Raw genomic sequence first — 21,789 nt, 5'->3', positions numbered from 1 at the left:
TTTTAATTTTATTCTATATTTGACATTATTCTCTCAAAATATAGGATATAGTTATAAAATCTTTAATAAAATAAAATGTAATTACTTTAAGATAGGAAATTCACAAAATCTCTTATAAAATATGTATAAACTCTTTATAACTTCTTCCTTATGAATTAATTGTACTGTGATATAATTGTATATTATTCATTGGAACTGTGACAGCTAAGACAAAAATATAAAATGTAAGAACAAAAAATATATAAAAGTGACAAAATATTGATAATTCTTATAATATGTAGTTTATTTTAGAAGTTTTAAAACCCTCTTACTACACATTGAAGACTCTGATGAGCATCTTTGAATCCTTTGTTATATAACATCACAGAATATTCCTTAAGATGATCCAAAACATGATCAAAAGGTGTTTTACACAGCGATCTAGAATTCCACAATACATCGTTGCAAGTTGCTTTGCGATAATGAAGCCATGTAGTAACGAATTCGACAAACTGACACGATGCATATTGCATCCTTGTGACATTAAGAATGAGATTATAATTACTCATTACGTTACAAATATGAGGTAGTAGCGGTTTATTAGTGGTTACTTTAGTTTTACAAAAATGTAATAAAACCACTAAACTTTGATATGTCGTGTTTCGTTGTGGCTCATGTTTCTATAAAAAGATAATAATTAATTATGATATAAACTCTCGTTGTTTCCTATCTAATTTTAATAATCATTAATACACTTTATTATAGAAAAATTATAATGTAATACAATAAAGGATATTTTCGAGTATTTCTTTTTATAATTTTAAATATACTGACCATTGCATGAATGATATGGAAAAGTTCGTAGAGATAAATAACCATATTTATATCATTATCAGAAATTTTTTGCAAAACAATAGCCGCTTTATCAATATTTTGTTTTAAAAGTTCGCATATAAATAGCATTTCATATATTATATAATTTGACGATTTTCTCGCATATGATAGGAGATCAACTAAACTTTTTATGTGAATCTTGAGTGGCTGTTCGCACTGATAAATAAATATATTTGAAAGTATTAAAGAATTTTGTTTAGATATTTTGTTTACATATGTAATTTAGATAATTATTATGTATACCTCTATCGATGATTTTTCTTGGCAATGAATAATAAACGTGAGCAATTTTATAGTAATCATGGACAATTCCGATCTTTCTTCTGAAAATCCATAATCGTACAATTCTTTTAATAACATCGCTTCTTGTATATATATTTGAAGCACTGCAATCGAATTTTTGAACAAATATTATTTTGAAATATATTTTCGTGGTAAATATATATATTTATATGTTTTTATTGCTGTTATTATTAATAATTATTTATTTTTACAAATATTTATTTTTACCTTTAAATGACTTGTGTGATATAGCGGAAACCAGCAAAACATGTGCTTGCGTTATAACTAAAGTCATAAATTTTGAATTTGTATTCTTCTTTAATATAATATCAACAATATTATAAGCGCTGCGCATTATAACATCAATCGGTATTATGTATGGTTGAGTAATATTGGCTAATTCCAAAGCTGCCTCTATATGTGCAACTGCAAATATAAATTGATAAAATATTAATTGCGATATCTAAAACAGTCATAATATTGATTCTCTTCAAATAACAAAATAAATATATTTTTAAGTTCAATATTGCCTTGAAATATATCTTTTTTAAAATCTAATATTTATGTATTGAGAAGTTTATGGAATTGTTTTGACAAACCAGTATCTGAATGATATGATGAAAGTATGTTGGGTAGCACATGCCACACAGTTTCCGCAATTTGTTCTACAATATGTTTGTCTTTTTTATCAATTTGAATTAGATGACGGAGTCCTTTCATAGCTACATTAACAACATGTTTGGGATAACCATTTCGTATCACAACCTATTCGCAAACATTGAAGATTGAAAATCTCTTATATATATAAAAAAAGGTCTTTTAATAAAACCAGTAAAAACATATGATTTAACTAAAACATAATGCTTCAAATTGTTCATTTTATATTAATATATAATCAAAAAAGCAATATATATAATCGAGGATATTAATTTCCTGTTCTCTCTGATATTGTAGGAAATAAATCTTGTGCTCACCAATAAATGGCGAACCACTATGTCACAATTGATTGATAATAATGGCATGATATCACCATCAGATTCTATCAACCATAAATTTAAAACTTCACTCAATAAACTCTGCGAAATGTTTGGGCATTTAAGACAATAATGTAAAAGATCGATGTGATGGGTATAAAACTTGCTGATCTCTAATTTTTGCAGGATATTTGCTAATTTAATAACTGCATTTTCATAATTACATATCGAATTAAGGGTCTGGTGAGACATAGCTGTCACCTGCAAATTCGAGCGCGATTAATATTTAGCGAATGATGCAAAAGATAAATATACTTACAGCAAATAGGAACCATAAAGGTTTTAAAACCAAAATTGAGACATGCTTAACTATTGAAAAATGCATGATTCTGGCAATTAATGATTCCAAAGATATCATATCGTTTCTAAAAGCAATATGGAATGTATAATATTCGTGAGTAAAGTATAAATAACAATTTATAATATATAAAATAAAGTCTCGTACTTTCCAGTGCCTAGAAAATGGTAATATAATAAAATCAGCAAAGCTGTTCCATCATTTCTACGATACGATGCTACAGCATCGTTCCATTGCTCTTTCGTCAAATCTTTCGATATTAAGTCAAGAAAATCTTTGCGTAAACTATATGCAAACTCATTCTTGTCTTTGATTGAAAATCCTTTTTTACTAAGAATACTCAAGATCTGCGATAGTAATACGCAAATGTTTCTTTGCAAATTTTTCCTATAATGTAGAACATTGCTTCCTGCATATTTATTGCACAATAATTCATATATATACACACATAAAATTCAATTTTCACAATAATATACAACACATACAACAGATCTCATAGTATTACATTGTATCTCTTCTATTGCAGAATTTGATAAGTACAAAATTTTGTATTAAAACGTTATATAAAAATGCAAAAATAAAATAACTTTCTTTATGTATATTTTTCACTTAGAAAATTTTCAATAATGCGATGCACAAGAGAAAATATAATTTATAAAAAAATAAAATATAATTTATAAAAAAATAAAAACATCAAATTAATTTCAAATATTTTTTAAATTAAATATATTTATAATAATTGCATTTAATTTATGCTCATGTACACAATTGCGTTTCTTTATAAATTTTTAGTCTTATCAATCATGCAACATTAAAAACCGACGCAACTTACGGAAACTCAAGAGTCAAAAGCAAGAAGTATTTCAGATAACCATTAGCAACCAAATGATTCGACAGATTATCATGATGACACTTTTCTAATTGATACAGATTGTTTAAACAGAAGATGAAGTTCTTGTGAAACTCGTTTGAATCTACGCGAGACAAGTCTGTATCCTGCCGAAAAAAATATAATAGTATAAATCAAGTAATACAATTCAAAATAATAATACTCATATAATTCATTTCTAATATATGTATCAATAGAAAGCATCACTTTTAATATATACGTACTTTGACATATGGTATAATTATATTCATTATAGTATCATAAATGCAAATTAACAAATTCTTCTTCTTTTGGGCAATATCAGACTTTTGATTTTTTTGTTCAAAACAAAGCCTACCAAGCAAAGAGTTTATTAGTAGTATAAAATAGACTGAATATTAATGTTAAGAAAAAAATAACTTTATATGAATATCTTTTCTTTACCGAGAACCACCGGCACAAGTACTGCATAATAAAACAGTACCGCCTAAGATCGTGTTATCATCGTCGCCGTACTTGACAATTTCTATCATTGATTTTAATGCTTCGCAAGAGACGTCAATCATTACTTCTACATCGTCGATTTCATCGATAATTACTTGTTGCAGAACAACACTTAATATCGCGATAATTATAAATTTCATTTTATCATTGCGCGAATTTTGAATATCCAGGTGCTTTATGAAAAATATAATCTGTTGTGGAACACAGACAGTGTCGAAATCTATAGCTAATTTTAATGATCTATAAAAGTTGAATATAATTAATGGCTTCCTAAATATACAATGCTATGCGTAACGTCAATTACGCGTGATGTTGCTATTGTTGGGGTAAAGATTACGTAATAATTAATCATATTATTGATGTTTGCATATATAATATAGATATAATTGTATGCAATGTAAATAATAAATAAATAATCAAATATACTCGTATATAGAATATATATGTAATAAGTTTTGCTTTATGTATGTTTATACATTTTGTAACGAAAAATATACCTAACAAGAATATTACAGACGCCTTGCACAATCTGCTCAAGCAATATCGTGTCTTTAAGTGGTGTGTACACACAGTAACTAATTCTTAACATTGATGTTATAGCACTCATGGCCGTATGATTTTTGTAGAACTCTTTATAAACACTCATAATATCAAGACACTCGAGAAGGATTCTGCATACAAAAAGAATCACCATAAACATTTTTTATTTGTAATTTAAATGACGATGTAAGAAAATAAATTTAACACACAAATAAACATTGAGATTATAATATAAAAAACAGATGTATACATACTTTATGAAATTTTCATCTGAAGAATAAATCGTTTGCATTGTATCACACATGGTAGAGATTATATCACATTTAACGAATTCCTTTATAAGGGTTTCTTTCTTTGATTCGATTGTTTCTTGCAAGTACTTTAACATTTGCTCCGCAACCCATATCTATTTCCATGGCAGCAAAGAATAATAAAATTATAATTGCAAAATTATGATAATTACAAATAAGATCAAAATTGTTTGCCTTTGTATATTATACAAATCTGTCCTATTTGTTTTGTGTGATGATTTTGCATACATACATATTTCTCTTTATTTATTTTTAATTATATATTTATTTTAATTATTTTAATTACGTACTTATCTTCATGCAATCTGATTGATATAAAAATAGCGTTCGACGTAAATGTGAAACATGAGAATCAAGTTAATTTACAATATAAAGATGAATATTATTACAATACCTGTGCACTTTTCGTTCCCGACATTAACTTGGTCTTCATTTGCGGCAATAGGGTGTGTAAGTTAAACAATGATTCCATTATATTTAATTAATTATTCGTTATACAAGTGACGAAATAGATAATTGCAAGTGAGATGAGCTAGATGCCAAGAATGCAATGAAGTTGCATCAATTTTTATTGTATTCGAATATTCATCACGTATATCCCTAGACATGTAAATTTAAATTTTTAATTTACAGACATAATGTTTATATATTATTATATATTTTATATATTTCATATTTATACTTATGCATAAATTGCATAAATTATAGAATTATACCGAAACCAACGATTTTTATTATTCAGCTTGTATATGAATGAATGAGTTGTCTGGCTCAATGAGCTTTATAATATACTAGAATGAATCTGTACTATCCTACAGAAAATCAGGACCAGAATTAGAGACAAATGTATTTTTAGAGAGATTTCTGTCTGTTCTTACACTATCTAAATAAAACATTTCTAAAAACATTTCTAACTAATAAATATTTAGCAATATAAAAGCGATACAAAGAAATGTTTCTCATCACTAAAATTAATTGAAAACGATTATGAATTACTTTTCTTTCGATATATAAAAATATAATATATAAAATCAATATTTTTGATGCTATAATAATATCATCTGAGCAGCAAATTTCTGACAAGATAGCAATCCATCCATCATATAAGCATATTCTTTTCTATGAGAGTGAATTAGATAATGTAAAAATAAATATCATTAATAAGAATTACACATAGATACATGAAAATTTTCGCTTCTCATATTTATTCTATATTTTATGTAGTTGATAATAAAGACATGTATACATGTATTGTAAAGTTATTGATGTATCACAAAGAAATTTATCGATTATTAATATATTATATGTAATAATCTATATATATTATAAATTGTGTACAAAATCTACAAAGATTTTAAATGCATCGCTTTTTAAAGTATATTTTTTTAAAATTTAGACATATTTAAAAAAATATAAGAATTATAACAATATGACAAAGCTTATCAAAATCTAAAATCTTATACTAATTTTTATAGGTACTTTCTTAGAAATTTTCTAGTGAAAGAAGATCAAATTCAATATAATGTGAATTTTTAAATCAAAAGAAGCAAAATATCAAATCAATATATTTAATTGATGTTTGTAGATATAGAATTTAAGAAATAAAATAATTCACATTGTCTAATGAATGTTCATGGTTATTGTGTTTTATTTCAAACGTGTTATAAATTATCATACAAATACAATAGCATAATATATTATAAATGTTAAACAATCCTGAGTAATTACTCTACATAAGAGAAAATCGAAGTTTTTAATATTCATCTTAATATCAAGCGAATCACTGGAACGAATCGCAATAATATATAATATAATAGAATACAATAATAATATATATATATATAAACAATTCATATATATATATATATATATATATATATATATATATATATAATATAGGGAAGAGGGGAAGAGAGGAATTATTTTCTATTTATATTTTCTTAATCCATAATAAAACATCATAAACTATACAATATTAACATCAAATGATTACAATCTGAAAACATTTACATAATGAGAAAATGCGATAATACACAGTGCAATGCCATAACGCCGTATTATGTGCAAAATCTATACATAACAAGAGTGAGAAACAAGAAACGATCTCTTTGTGTGTGTGTGTTCTCGAATAACAAACAAAAAATCTTTCCCCTTTCTTTTATATTGTTTCAACTGAGATGTATTTGAAAAATATCTTTTCCTTAATAATCAGAATTGTATAACATAAACTATTTACGTCTCAAAAGATAACAAATTCAACGGGATTTCTTTTGGAAACAGGCGTACATAAATAGAGTCAAATTTAACCAGTATAAAATCGAATATTTTTGTTTAACTTAGCAAACATATTCAACAAATTACTTTCAGAATTACGAGAATGTAATAATATGCAATATTTAAACATTTAAATATTAATACTCTTAACATTTAATCTTCTTTAATAATAAGTGCAAAGTAGGATTAATTTGACGTTATATTATAAAGTGCTTGATCAATTTTGCAAATTTCACGAAAATCGAGAGAACCTGATAAATTTACTCTTAATCTTACACAGTTTTACGTGATGATTTTCTACGCTATATTATAATAGGCTATTATAATGATTGTATACATGATTCGTAATACACGTTTTTTTCTCGTAATTCATACGTTTATTTTTAGCACCAAAGGGTATATATGCGGAAAGTTTCGCGCGTAAAGCGTTTTGCGATAAATAATGCCCCAAAATATGCATTTTAAAGTCGATATTCGTGAAAAGTCAATCGTAGCAAAAGGACTACTCGCAACCTACGGTAAAAAAAATCCTTTATCAAAATCTAAATGCATATCAAAGAACAGCCGCTCGCAAAACGGCGCGGCGTGAGTAAACACGTTTAGCAAAATTTTTTCTCGGGAAAAATTCTGTCAAAAACGACCTATCGCGATCGATAGGTCCGTGATGAACTCTCAACATTACGCCTTTTCATATTGTGAAAGGGAAAGAGGGGGAATAGAATCTACCCTCTCCTAATAATCGGAACTCGTTTCGGCTATTGAATCATGTTTACCTGATAAACATGCTCAATATTAACACGACGAGCACGACCGGCATTTCGACTTTGGTCCATCAAAAATCTTTTGAGCTTTACATGATTCTATGGCAGTGGTGGAACTACGATTCACACGCTTCGTGGATCATAGATATGGTATTGTCCAAATGGTCTTTCGTGTGGAACGATTTTAAAGATATTATTTTTATTGGTCCATGAATGGAGTGATATCAAAATACTCACTCTTGCAATTTCAAAGCCAAAAAGTGCATACTGCACAAAATTTTCTTCTTTTTTAATATTATAAATAGTGGCAATATATTTTATTGTTCGGTTTGCTTCAATTTTGTTTCCTCTAGATATATCAAGAATAATCATTTTGATTATTTCTGTATGTGCAATATTCGGGAAAAGTCAATCGTTTCTAATTTTGTTACTTTCAAAGTATACAAAAAACGAAGAAATCAGAATTAAAGCTCGAAACGCTTCTTTCTCTCGGCAACCATGCCTACGGCGGGTAGAGGAGGGTGAAGTGGATGATGGTAACTCGGTGTGGGTGTCGGAGGCAGACTGCGACAACTTCTGCTGGACCACCTCATTGCTGGAGACCTCATCAACTCTATAACATATACATATATGACAATGATTTGCGCTATATATTATTCATAATTATAATGATCTTTCAAGGATATAAAGCGTATGTAAACACAAAAATTAATAAGTGTCGCATACGAACTAGCAGACAAAATGCGATTCGTACAAAATGTAAAGATGCGATAAACGCAAAAGCAAAGAGCGAACAAAACGATACGATTAGGGTAACAAAGCAACAAAGAACGCAAAACGGACCTGCAACGGAGAGAGCTGCGGGTTCCGGGGTGAGGCGGGATGTGTTACGAGCGTCGGCACGGAGGGTGTATGTCTCCGGTTGGTGTTGTTGCTTTTCATTCTGTTTACTCTCCTGCCAGGAGCCACTGCCGACTCGCATCTCTGTTGTTGTGCCACCTTGCATTCCAAATAATTGTCGAGATATTGTTACAGTTTATGTATATTGTCGTATATCGTCGTTGTATGTATCCGTGTCTTTCGCATAGACAATATCGAGTATCATATTGTTACGAAAATATAGTGAGAAGCATTAAAACTGCGAGTTCTCAATCGCTACAAAATATATCGTGTAATACTTTTGTGTCTAATATTTTTGATTATTTCTGGAACCGTGTGTAAAGGATTTATTATAATTCTTACTAATACCTTCTTCAGATTTACTAGATCTTTTTTTGAACTTAATTTAGATGTCTGCGTTTTCCCAAATATATATATATATATATATATATATATATATATTATTTTGAAAAAAATATATGTATATATATTTTTCTTCCCGAATGTTAAGATTATAAAAAAATTTCAAATTATTAATTAAATTCGCTGTTTAACTTCATCATTCAAATAATTATGTTATAATTAGACCAATGTACATCATAATATTTTTAGTTGAAGATGCGTTAATAATTAAATTTGTAATTGAAAGTAGCAATTAATTACATATTTTAATTATTAAGATCGTTGAACTTCGTAAAAATTATGATATGCAAACATGACAATTTTCACATCACATATAACTTGCACAACACCTGTATATCTTTAGCATGTTATATATACGATACATAGCTAATTATTATTTCTATATAATAAAGTAGACATTTATAGCATATAGCGTTACCATGGTAAGACAAGTTTATATCGCAGATTATTGCACATAGACATAGTTTGTGTTAGCAAATAACTAGTGTTAGATAAGCATAGCATAATCGTATACAATTCATACCAGTTAATTAGTATAGGCACATTTTTGACGTCAGTATAAATTATAAATGACGAATTAAGGTTAATTAATCGCTAATTTTGTCTATCTTTCTCTCAAAGAAATTAGTATAATAAATAACAATATTGTCGCAATAAAAGGACTTAAATTTATATATAAATACATGCCATATACGAATAAGCTCTCAAATTAACAATCTAAGTTACAAATTAACAATTATCGCATTTTTTGATAAATATTGCACAGCTATATATTTATGTTACTAAGGAGGAGATATATTCGCAGTCTTTACGTCAGTTAATAAGATCCTAATTATGTTAATATCTTAAAAGCGCGGTTAATTTGCATAAAGCACATGTTAATCTCATATTTTGCCTCCGCAAGCTAGTAACAATCGAACGTGGAAAAAGCCTTGTTTGATTCTTGCGCTCTATTTTGTTATTATATCAAAAAATAATGTGGCTTTTTTAGTTATATACTGAAAATTGTTTCAAGTAAAAATCTCCGAATCGAGTGCTGTGTAAAATGCGTTATAAAATAATAATGACATCATCGACAATAACATTACGATTCCATCAATATATAATATTTTACAAAAGCCATATTTCCCACTCGACCGATAACGCATTCCATCACCGCAGATTTCGCCCTCTTTCCTTCTCTCTCTTTCTCTTGTTAGTATTCATCTCTCTCCTGTACCTTGATATTGATGAGGCAGGCCGCTCCTCGGTCTCAAGCTGTCCCATAATGGCGAACCCAGACGAACGTTACGTTCCTGACCCTTTTGCTCTAAGCTCACCGGCTCTTTTCCATCAAAATGTGAGCCGGAAACGCTGGCACTACTCGCCGGCCTGGTTATCAAACTACTCGAATACGGCAACGAAACCGACTTTACGCGCTCGAGTTTGTATGAGAATGCACTCTGAGGCCGATCCATCGACACGGATCGTTTTTGTAACACGTTGGATAAGGTGTTCGCCCCTTTTAGATTTCGTTCGCTCATTAATTTCTGTTCATCGCCACTTTGACTATCTCTGAGGCGTTGCGGCGAGTAGGCGGGCGAGTAATCTAGCGATAGAGCGGCTTTCGATGGCACGCCGGACGATTCACGAGGGGTGTCCCCATGCTGTTAGTGAAATATCGAAAATATGCGTCAATGCGGCTAATGGGTGAGCGTGGGGGGAGGGGGAATGTGGTTAAATACTAAGTCAAATCGCTTAAATTGTATCTTACTGAATTACAATTACATCAGTTATGGTATTTATGATAGTCGGATTCAAATCGGATATTTATCAAACACGATCTGATATTATGTGCAAACTAAATAAATTCGAACAAATAGAAACAATCAGGGGTAAGATTAATGAGAAGCGCAGGGATTTTATTTGATCGATTAAGATACTGATACAAAAATTTCGTCAAAGCGCGACAAGCTCGTCAGGCAAAACACCATAATATGTAATTGCAGCAAAGAGTTAATCAATTAAGTAGTATACATAAGTGTGTTAATCACATATACTTTTCCTAAATGATAAACTTTTTCTAGCCACGGAACCGTCGTACCTTAAATTGTTGTTGCAATCGATGTATCTCTTCCCTCGGTTCAGTGATCTCCTTGTCCCTACCTCTCAGAATTTGTATGGTATCATTGATACCGCTGTCATTTGTCTCCAGTACTAGATGTGCTCTTAATTGTTTATTTCTCGCATCCAGTTGCATAATGTGTTGTTGGGCCTGGGCGAGTTGTTTGGATAGATTGCCCACTTTCTCCTCCAATGCGGCAGATTCCACGCACTTTGACGAATACTTGGCCGACAAGGAAAGAATTTCTTGTTTTATCTCTTCCATTTCTTCCCTGTAAAAAATAAACAATAAATTATCTTTACCATAAATTTATTTGCAGTGATTAGCGTTGAATTGATATTTTTCCATACTCGTGTTCCTTGTGTAGCACTCCGATATCTTCACGCGCTTGCACTTGCTTGATAAATTCCTGCTTGAATTTGGCGATTTCCTTTTGCACTTCGTGTTCGTGCGCTTTTCTCATGGCGTCCAATGCAGCCAGAGTCGCTTGCGTCTCTTCGGAGAGAGCTTGTTCTTTCTCGATTCTCAGACTCTCCAACTCTTGTCGATGCTTTTCCTCCATCTCGGCGATGATACGTCTATGCGAATTCTCCATAGCTAATAAACCCTTCTCGCATAACGCCCGTAATTGCTTGATCTCCTCCTTGTACCGCTTTCGCGTCTCGGCGTCGGTGTCCAATTCGGCGCTTATCGATCGTTGATAGGCGGCTCTTAATTCGTTTACATGAGCCGAATGTTCCGAATCCATCGCATTGAGACGATGCTCCAGTTTTCTGGCTCTCTCGCGTAAACTAGCTGCCTCATGTTCATATTGGGTCGTCAAAGATTGTCGTTGACTATCTAATTCGCCCTTGATATCCATTAAATCTTTTTCCTGATTGCGCTTGAGCATCTCCAGTTCTTTATTGTGCTCAGTAGTTATTTTTTGAAGAGTTTCCTGCAGTTGATTACATGTCTGACACGACATGTTATTTATGTAATCACCCAGCTTCCTTATTTGTTCCCGTAAATGCAAGCACTTCTCGCAAACGCTAGACCAATCCGTGGTGTTGCTTGCCGATCTGGGCCAAACAATATTGTCAATATTCACTCCCGCTTTGTCTCTTACGCATTTGCTGAGTTCGGCTAGATCCTCTTCCAAATAAAACAACGACTGACTGATATTCTTGAGCTGATCCTTCGACTCTTTTTTCCCGGATATTTTTTCCTCACATTCCTTAGTCAATCGCTGATAAAGGTAACTATACTCCGCATCAAGGATCGGATTACTTTGGAAGTCGCATCCTTCGTCATTCGTTAAACAGGAAATGACCTCTTCATTTCGAATAAGACTAGATACGAAAGTCTCTCCAGGTAATGTCGTGATTGATTGCCGCGTAGTTTCCTGGAGAAGGGCGATTCTGGAGTCTATTAAAGCTTTGTGCGCAATCACGTCAGCGTAGTCTGTTAGCAGTTGACGGGATTCATGTTTAGAATCAATCACCGTCAACTTGTTCTTCTTCAACGTACGTAAACATTCTTCATAAGCTTCCGATAACTCGTGGATAGAAACTTCCATTTCTTGACGCAGTCGCGCTTGCGCCGCGTCTACCCACGATTCTAATCTGATATTGTCCGTGCTGTCAAAGCTAAGACAAGTATCTGTGATCGAAGTAATATTTTGCTCGTACAATTGACCGTAACGCATAATAACATGAGATACTTCGGCTTGCACAAGCTCCTTACTCACCGTCTCTTGCGCTAAAGCCCATGCTTCGCGAATACGTCTATCCTCGAGCAATTTTTTATTTGACCCGCTAATTTGTTTGCCCGCGAGATCCTCTTGTTCAGACAGACTCAACGTTTCAATAGCAAGAACTTCCGCAAGTTGTTGTAGCTTTGTGTCTTTGTATTTTCGCATAATCTCGTTGATTTCCCGCTGCTTCTGCAGTAAAAAATTCAAACTTTCGCTACGAGCCGCATTAATCTCCTTCGATGTTTCCGTCAATGTAGAAACATGTCCTACCAATACTAACTTATTAGCTAACACCTTAGTAAGATACTGAATATAATTCGTATTTTGGTACGTTTTGGGCTTAGTTCCTTGAATCTTACGCTTTAAGCTTGAGGCAAGCTGACTAGTTTCGACCAATTCACTCAGAACGGCGCTTTTATCTGTTGTGCGACTCAACGCGCACTTTATCTGTCGCAGGATGACGGACTCGAATGCTATTCTCTCGGCAAAGAGTTTCATTTTTTCTCTCTCGTCCAATCGACCTTCCTGCGCCAGCGACTGCCGTCTCTTCGTGAGTTCGCTCAGTTTATCCTTAAGTATAATTTCTAGCCTAGATACCACTACTCCTACTGACTCGATGACTTGAGCGCTAGCTTGGTTCTTCTTACATTCTAAGCACGAGTCCAATATTTCATTCACATCGCGTAAACATTTCTCGGCTTTATCTTCCGCTTGTGTTGAACCGAGACATTTTTCTAATCGTCGCTTTGATTTCGATACTACTCTCTCCAGTTTCTTCAACCTTGCCAGCACCTCCAAAGATATCTCGGAAGATCCGCTGACCTCGCTGCATTCACTGGAATCTTTTTCCGCATCGCTGACCATAGTCTCAGCGACGTTTGCTATTTTTGTTTCTAAAGTACTCAATCTAATCAATACTTTCATTGGTTCAGAGCTTGTCGCGCTATCTAAAGATTTTCTTCGCAGTTTAGTACGATCCAAATTCTTGCTTTCTCGTTTCTTTTCCTTTTTCAGATTAGGACTCGATTCCTTCGAGCTATTGCTTACCGAAACGGGAGCGCTGATACTCTTACCCTTCTCTATAGCACAGATCTTATTTTCTAGATCCAATAATTTATCCTCTACCTCCTGAGAAATCTGGAAAGATTCTCTTCCTTTGAGAGAGAGCGATCTTCTCTTGTCTCTACTTTCAGCTTTTGTCAGCTTCTGCCTTAATGTTCTAACTTGCTTTTCACTAGCGGCTAACTTGTTAGTCAGATCCTGAATTCTCGCTGCCATTAGCTGAATCTGCGCCTGATTGCTCTCACTGACGCTAATTGCATCTTGTTTATGAGCAAAGATTTCTAATTCCAAATCATCCTGCGTAGCGTGAGCTTCTCGCAGCTCTTTTCTCATAGCTCGAATTTCCATGACAGCCTTCTCAAAACGGCTTCGTAACTCGTCATACTCTTCCATAACCCTATCACAAAAATATATAATCATAAATATGGTTAATTATAATACATTACTATTTTACTACATGTATTTACCTTTCTTTATCCAATGCAGTCAAATCTAAATCCAACTCGATATTGGTTAAATCGCTAAGCGAGTCAAAGCTTCTCCCACGTTCTCTCGAAACGGAAAATCCATTTTTTTCTTCCATTTCCCTTACTCTATTGTAAAGCCGTTCATTTTCTTCAATACCTAGAGAGTAATAAATATTTATAAAATAATGTATCAATCAATAATTATTTAAATTCTTGAAGTAAATGAAATTAAATTTATTTTAAAAAAAGTAAATATATTGTAGATTCATTGTGAATCTTGTAAATATATATTTACCTTGAGATAATCTATCGCTGAGAGATGTTATTTCGGCCTGCAAATGCTCGACAGTTCTATGACTCGATGTCAATTCGTTCGTAAGCATTTCGCATCTCTCTGTCGTCTCCCTCAAGATAGCTTCTGTCTCCAATAGTTTGCATTCTAAAACTTCCTTGTCCCTATTATACATTTTTTTCATCTTTTCCAAGTCGTCCAAATCCTTATTTCTTTGCTGCTCGGTCCTCTGTATCGTATTCAACAGTTCTTCTACTTGTTTCTCTCTAATGGACGCCTCGGCCTTTTGCTGTCTTAGTCTAGATAGTTCTTTTTCTGCGTTTGCGATATCTGTTCGCGCCGCGTTTAATTGCGACTTCAAACTCTCGATTTCATTTTCTTGACGTTCGACAATGACTAGTAACGTATTCGGATGGGACTGATTCTGATCCAGCTGATCACGCAGAAGCGATACCTGATTCTCCAGAAGCTCGACAATCAAAGGACTGTCGTTAGCACTTGAAAGGCAACTGTTACTCTGCAAGTGACCATTATTTTGTTCCTCATCTTCGCCAAGTTCGCAACAAGCCATCATTAAATCTTCCGACCTCACACTATCTAGAGTGCTTCTCCGCGAACTTGGAGGCGAACTTCGACTTCTCTTGTAGACTCTCGATCTAGAACTCGACCTAGATCGAGCTTTCACCCTGGATAACGCGGTTCTCGTTAACGGTGGCGATGGTGGCAGTTCCGACCATTCATGGTTTGCCGAATCCGACCAACTAGAACCTTTGAGCGCAATAGGCCAATCGCCGTTCCTCATGAGTGGTGGCGATACTGGCATCTCCGACCAATCTCCAGATTCTCTTCGTCCACCCTCGGAAGCAGTTCTATATTCCTCGTCAGATGAAAACAGAACCGATCTAGGCGTGATGGATGTCGAAGGAACGACAGAGTCTCTTTCACGATCCACGATGGATCTACAATATAAGACAGATACAATATATTGTATGTATATGAGTGTTATTTAAAAAAAAATTGTTAATAGAAGACCTTTATTTTATAATCATACCCTAAAATGTGATTCTATTTTTAATATTTTTAATTTTTAATTTTATTGATCTAAGGCATTTCATTCGATTGATATTGCTATATAAGTTAGATATTAAAAAATTCTGTAATAGTACTCACGTAGTAGGCGATTGCGGATTTGTTTCTTGCTGAGTATCTGAACAAACGGTAAGAGAATCCATGTTACTATCAGGATCAGGTAGATTGGCCGCTCTTTTGATAGCCGACATCCAACTGGACCTGATACCGGCAGTCACTGCTGATAACACTGTATTGCCCCTATCATCCCAAGCCTATCGAAAACCAAAGCAATAAATATGTAATTTTATTTTGAGTAAAGAACACGTTTAATTAATTTTTTAATTTAAAAAAAAGATTATATAAATTTAATTTCAAAATATTCTTTCTGTTTTGAGATTAATTTTCTCAATTTTTCAAAAAGAAAGTTAGTACATTAGATTATAATAATATATATAATAATATAAATAATTTAATATAAAATTATATAATATTGTAAAGCAGATTACAAGCACGGTTATTTTTGGAAAATGTTGATATTTTCGCAAACACGATTATTGTATTTTAATTATAATATGATTACTCACGACAGTTTGAAATCCATAATTTCGCGCGACCTGTAAAGGTGTAACCGCGGTGACAGTGTTGAGGTCTATAACACCATCCATGATGCCTTTGTCTTCTGCACAGGGATCTCTATAATACATTAGTCCGCAGCCTCTTAGAACAAACCAGTGCTTGTTCCATTCCTAGACAGAAGAATAAATTTCTTAAGAAATGCACAGGAGAGATTACGTTCGCGAAGACACGAGACACACCTTATTCAATCCCTGCTTCATCAGCCAACCCTTTTTGATGTTCAACAAGTCCTCTGCCGGCAGATCAACTCTCAGCTCGAAAGTGGGAGAGTATCTGATGCCAGAAATATCTAGGCCGCAACCATCGGGATCACCTCTGATCTATGAAACGCATAACATAACACAATTATCATATTTTTATTTTAAACTAGTACAATTGTTAATGATTATCCATAGAAATGTCGCGTTTTTATTCTTATCAAATTTTAATTATTATTATATTAATATTATTTATTATTATTTTAATTAACATTTTTAAGATGTTAGATTAAAAAGTGCAAATCAAATAAAGCATTCTTATAAAACCGAAAATAAATATATTGTAAATAATGCAATGATTAATTGGCTGTTAAAATAAAAGATGTATAACGATTAATGAATATTTTCCAAATCTCTTTTCATTACATACAAGCTTATCTTGATGAGCCGCATTGACCGCGTCCACGACGTCTCTAGTTGGCTCCGAAGTTCTTGGTTTGATTCTCCTCACTCGTGGTTGAGTTAACGACGCTGCTATATCTCGCAGCTTCCCTTCTCTTTCCCGCTCGTGCTCCAAAAGTATCCTCCGGCACGCATCATCGTCTGTATAATATATAAAAAATATATTAAAAACGTAATTTACCTAATTATTTATTTATTTATTCCATCGTTTCTCACGTATCTAATATCGGTAGTTCAGAATGAATTATAATTATAATACTTAGAATTCTCCATGGACAGAACAAGCATCGCACATGAAATTATTATGCCGTCTTCCTGTGTTTGTCGTTATCAAAACATTCGCCTCGGTACGTCGGCGAGTTAACTAATTAATTTCTTTTCCGCTTATAAGAGCGCCCTTCGTCCAACACGCTGACGCCGGCACGGACAAACGACCACTCCACATTAATTGACTGCCGACTAATTAATAACCTGGTTGCTTCTTGCTGCAGGAAGCATCAGAGAAGTGAAAGACTATCTTGCGCGCTTTCTTCTTTGTTTACCTTAGCAATATATCAAAATCAAACACGTCATCGTTATATTAATGGCTGTGAGTATAAAAATTATCACAATTTATCTCTATGAAAGAGATATATTAAATTACTAAAAAATTAAGAGAAATAAAGTATGTAACTCAAATCAATTAACCATTAAATTATATCAAAGTTTAAGAAAATATAAAACTGCATTAGCAATGTTAATTATACTAAATTAAGTATAATTAAATATTTAATTATAATTAAATAATTAAAATTAGTAAAATAAGAGGATTTTTCTTTTGAGAACTTTCATGAGAAAATGATGTGGCTAATAAATCGCGTAGATAAATTCTACATTAAAATTTTTCATCGAATGCGATTAAAGCCGACTAAGGCTTTAATCGACGATCTGCGGTTGAAATCTCCTGGTGATTCCGACGTTCCGATAAGACACACGCGTTTCAATAATCCGCGTTCGCTGTAAATCGTTAGCGAGACTATTCCGCGGATTTCGCATGCCTGGATCGGATTTTTCGCGACGCAGTTTCTAAAGTATCCCGTCGTTCGGTCGGCGTCAATCTAAATGAAATCTATGAATCGCGGTGCAATGCACCGCGGCCGAACGACCGCAGATTTCCTACGCGATTACGCGCACGCAATTACGCAACTACGCCGGATACTATCGGGCCTCGATATCCTGGGACTTCCGATATTTTATCGAGAAAAAAACGATAGTCGAAGGTTCGAGTCTAAAAATCGTGGGAAAAGGCGTAGTTGCGGAACTGGTTTTCCTCGACAAAAAACCACTTTGCATGATTGTCATGTGTTGCGAGTATATTATTTTTTTTAAATGATATATACGCAAATAAATTACTCTTCCTTAAATGATATGTATCTCGAAATTTGCTGTATCATTAATTTTCCTAGAAAGTATCTAATTTCATTAATATAGTTTTTTTATATAAGAATTAACATTTATTTAAATTATTGCGTTTATAATCAATTATATAGAATAAAAAAAAATAGGTCAGCCATATTTAATACGTCAGCTGCTTCTTTACGGATTACAAATCATCGTCATTGAGAATGCAAAATGCAGCGTCCTAGTTTCCATCCGTATCTAAACTAGTTTTATCCGACTATTAAGAATCAGAAAAACTTTTGACGTAAATCGTGACAAAGCGAGACGAACGTCTTGAAAGTTATTACTTCTAATGTAACTTTCATGTTATCTTGAAACAGAAACGAGAAATAGATATATATACCTAATATTATTTATAAATTATTTATCATCAATCATCCATGTTCCAATTTCAATAATCTCGACAGCACAAAGCAAATCAGTCCAAATGGGACGATCAAACACAGTAATATACCTTTTTACATCATCAGATTTCTAATTATAATGTCATTAAAGAATATCCAGTTTAATTGACAAAGCAATATAATCGGAAAAGTAAATCACGAACGATTGAAAATGATTGTCATTAACAGTTTAACCTTATTAAGATTTTATCAAATGTTAATTTCACAATTTAAATTCTAGAAGTGCGAATCGAAAAATAATTTTATAAATAAATTCAGAGAAATGTAAACAAAAATCTTTCGCGTAACAAAAACCACAAGAATATCGAGTATATACACTGAAAAAAAGTAATATTGAATTAACAACATCAGTGTAATTGGAATTTATTTTATTAATTCAATATCATTACTAATCAAATCAATACACGGTGTATCAATTTGATTAAAAATGTTATTGAATTAATAAAATAAATTCCAATTACTGATGTTGTCGGTTCAACATTATTTTTTTCTTAGTGTACGTCGTGTGTAATCGGAGTGAATGAAATGTCAAAGTACAAATGACAGTTTTATCTGTCAAAGGCACCGGATACACGAAGAAATTGTGTCTCGTCGAATACTACCGACCTAGTTTCTCACCGGAGGCCGTGCCGGTCGTGTCGGCGGTTCGTTCGCCCTGCTGATTCATCCTGCGCCTGGCCTTGTCCTCAGCACGGAGCTTGTCTCGGGTCGGTGGTGACGCGCTGCTGGCAGGTTGATCCCGATAGCTCGTTGATCTCGCGCCGTCGTTGGGAATCATCGGCGGCTTGTCGGCCAACGAGGCGACACTGCTCGAGATGGTTGTCGAAGTGGTCGAATAAACGGTGCTGCAAATGCTGCCGTTCAACGATGCCGTTGTCGTCGTTGTCGCGGTTGTCAGATAGCTTCCGCTGGTGCCATTCTCGAGGGACGCCACAGTATGCAAGGGCGAGTTGCTGCAGGACAAGTTGCTCCTGACCTCGGGGACGCTCTCCGTGTTACCGTTGGTCAGCACGCTATTGCTAGTAGTGGTGCAGACGCTGGTTGTTACCAAGGACGGCGTCGACGAGAAGACGGAAGAGCACAGATCTGACGTTCCGTTACCGGTCTCCGGGATCCACCCGCTGCTGCGCGGCTCTGATTGACAGCTATTGAAGCGCGGTCGCGGTGGATTTGGCGTGTTACCTGCGATCATCAAGTTCAATTTTTTAAGAATTTGATTTTCTGTAAGAATTTATATGATCAAATGCAATGCGAGTAAAATCTCCGAATGAAAAAAATTAAGGATGTTTTGTATGTACAATCCCAGCAAAAAGTAGCTGAAAATCAATATTGAATATCCACTTTTGGTGTATTTTGTGTATGAGAAATTGTGTGGAATATTATAATTTGATCTTAGCTACAGTGCAGACATGTATTTTTTAATATTTATTGCGTTTTTACTGAAATATTCCGAATTTTGTTAATCGAAATGATTGACTTTTGGCAGAGAATTTCGCCTTGTGACAGATACATGGCTAACTTTATCGAATTATATTTAATATCTTTTTAACAAGTTAGTACTTGCATAATATTATTTGACCAAATGTTTCCTCTGTATCTAAACTTTTGCAAATTTTCAACAAATTCTGAATATTATTTCCATGTGTTTTTGTCATTTGAATCGACGTGATTATACGTTTTCCATAAGAACACATGTTAATTCGGTGCAAATTAAAATCCTTATAACTTGTGAAGGCTTTAATGAATCGATTTAAAAATTGTACCGAAGATTCTAAACATATATAAGGACATTCTGTACAATTTTAATTAAATTCTCAATATTTTGAAAATAGGTACAAAACATCCTTAAGCAATTTTTCTTTCTAAAAAAGTTTTTCACTAAACTTGAAAAAAAATTTAATATATAATACACATAAAAAATATTCATATAAAATTCATATAAAAATATTCATACTGAAGTAATATGACTGTGGATTGCATGTGACTCGACTCGAGTTAAATTGTTGTAATTTCTCAGAAAAAAATATATAATTGAGATAGACTTAATTAGGTAATTAGAGGGAATGAAAACTTCATTGTTGAAAGATAACAAGATGATGGTGATAATAAGTAGACGGTAAAAGACAGTACATATATTATGAAAAGATATTTGCTTTCTCCTTCGCGCGCCAACGTTATCTGCTTATTATTTATATCCACTTCTGTCACACGCATCTCATGTTTACTACGCCTGGCTAAATTGTTGCACATTTCGCATCTCGTTACATCAAATTGCTTGCGTAAAAGACCCTTGTCTGTGCAATATTACTTTTCCACGGAGCGAAATGACTAAGCGAGGTAGTAATTACGCCATCGTTAACTACTGGCGTGGACATATCTACGTATACATGCATATTACTGTAAAATTTGCATAACATGAGCAGTAGACATACTCACTTCGAATCGTCGGCGTAACTTGCAGAATCGTCGTCTGTCCGCCGGGGAAGGTTGCATTTCGCTTATGCCGACCCTGAAAACCACAGAACGCAAATCGTCAAGAGAGAAATTGGGAATATTTCCACAGATTCTATTATTAAAATCCTCGAGCGTTCCTTTTCGCCGGTAACGATCTCAGCTGATTGGATAATCGATCTGGAAAGCGATCGCGCGAATAATTACGCTTATCTTTCATAATCGTAAAAACATCACGATTCGCAAACGAATGTATCTCGTGAAAAATATTTAATCAAATTTAATCAAGAGATACTCAGTGTTAATCAATTATAATCAATTATACGTATAAAATAAATGTTATACCTTTTATTTATTTAATTAGCATTACAATATTGTTTTTATGCACCGTCTCGTATCTTCAATTAAAAGAAGTTGCGAC

At 33.2% G+C, this 21,789-nt stretch overlaps 2 protein-coding genes across 6 annotated transcripts in view; both read right to left on the bottom strand.

The window, feature by feature from the left end:
- Positions 1–279: 279 nt before the first annotated feature.
- Positions 280–5,182, bottom strand: LOC112639364. The gene is made up of 14 exons (XM_025413074.1): positions 5,105–5,182; positions 4,654–4,805; positions 4,357–4,530; positions 3,800–4,099; positions 3,601–3,709; positions 3,320–3,483; positions 2,635–2,874; positions 2,449–2,554; positions 2,130–2,390; positions 1,755–1,920; positions 1,384–1,581; positions 1,117–1,259; positions 814–1,029; positions 280–659 (listed from the first exon to the last, which is right to left on the bottom strand). The coding sequence occupies exons 1-14, from the start codon at positions 5,180–5,182 to the stop codon at positions 297–299; spliced, it is 2,670 nt and encodes an 889-aa protein (XP_025268859.1). The 3' UTR covers positions 280–296.
- A 1,969-nt stretch (positions 5,183–7,151) lies between these two features.
- LOC105247786 (protein outspread) overlaps positions 7,152–21,789 on the bottom strand; it is a 175,182-nt gene continuing 160,544 nt past the window's right edge. The window contains exons 5-17 of one of the 5 annotated variants that reach the window (XM_011252157.3): positions 21,354–21,426; positions 19,536–20,099; positions 17,042–17,214; positions 16,594–16,734; positions 16,363–16,524; positions 15,878–16,050; positions 14,711–15,666; positions 14,416–14,572; positions 11,502–14,345; positions 11,131–11,422; positions 10,267–10,693; positions 8,589–8,744; positions 7,152–8,358 (exon numbers count right to left, since the gene is read on the bottom strand). In XM_011252157.3, coding sequence (XP_011250459.1) covers positions 8,210–8,358; positions 8,589–8,744; positions 10,267–10,693; positions 11,131–11,422; positions 11,502–14,345; positions 14,416–14,572; positions 14,711–15,666; positions 15,878–16,050; positions 16,363–16,524; positions 16,594–16,734; positions 17,042–17,214; positions 19,536–20,099; positions 21,354–21,426 — 6,267 coding nt within the window. In that variant the 3' untranslated portion in view covers positions 7,152–8,209. Of the gene's footprint in view, positions 8,359–8,588; positions 8,745–10,266; positions 10,694–11,130; positions 11,423–11,501; positions 14,346–14,415; positions 14,573–14,710; positions 15,667–15,877; positions 16,051–16,362; positions 16,525–16,593; positions 16,735–17,041; positions 17,215–19,523; positions 20,100–21,353; positions 21,427–21,789 lie in introns of all 5 variants that reach the window. The other 4 variants (XM_011252156.3, XM_025413073.1, XM_011252160.3 and 1 more) reach the window with 4 other exon arrangements.

Source organism: Camponotus floridanus, unplaced genomic scaffold (genome assembly GCF_003227725.1).
Source record: "Camponotus floridanus strain SB8 unplaced genomic scaffold, Cflo_v7.5 scaffold6, whole genome shotgun sequence".
NCBI lineage: Eukaryota > Metazoa > Arthropoda > Insecta > Hymenoptera > Formicidae > Camponotus > Camponotus floridanus.
Note: the sequence above shows the minus strand (reverse complement) of the source record. Positions and strands in the feature narration are given on the sequence as shown.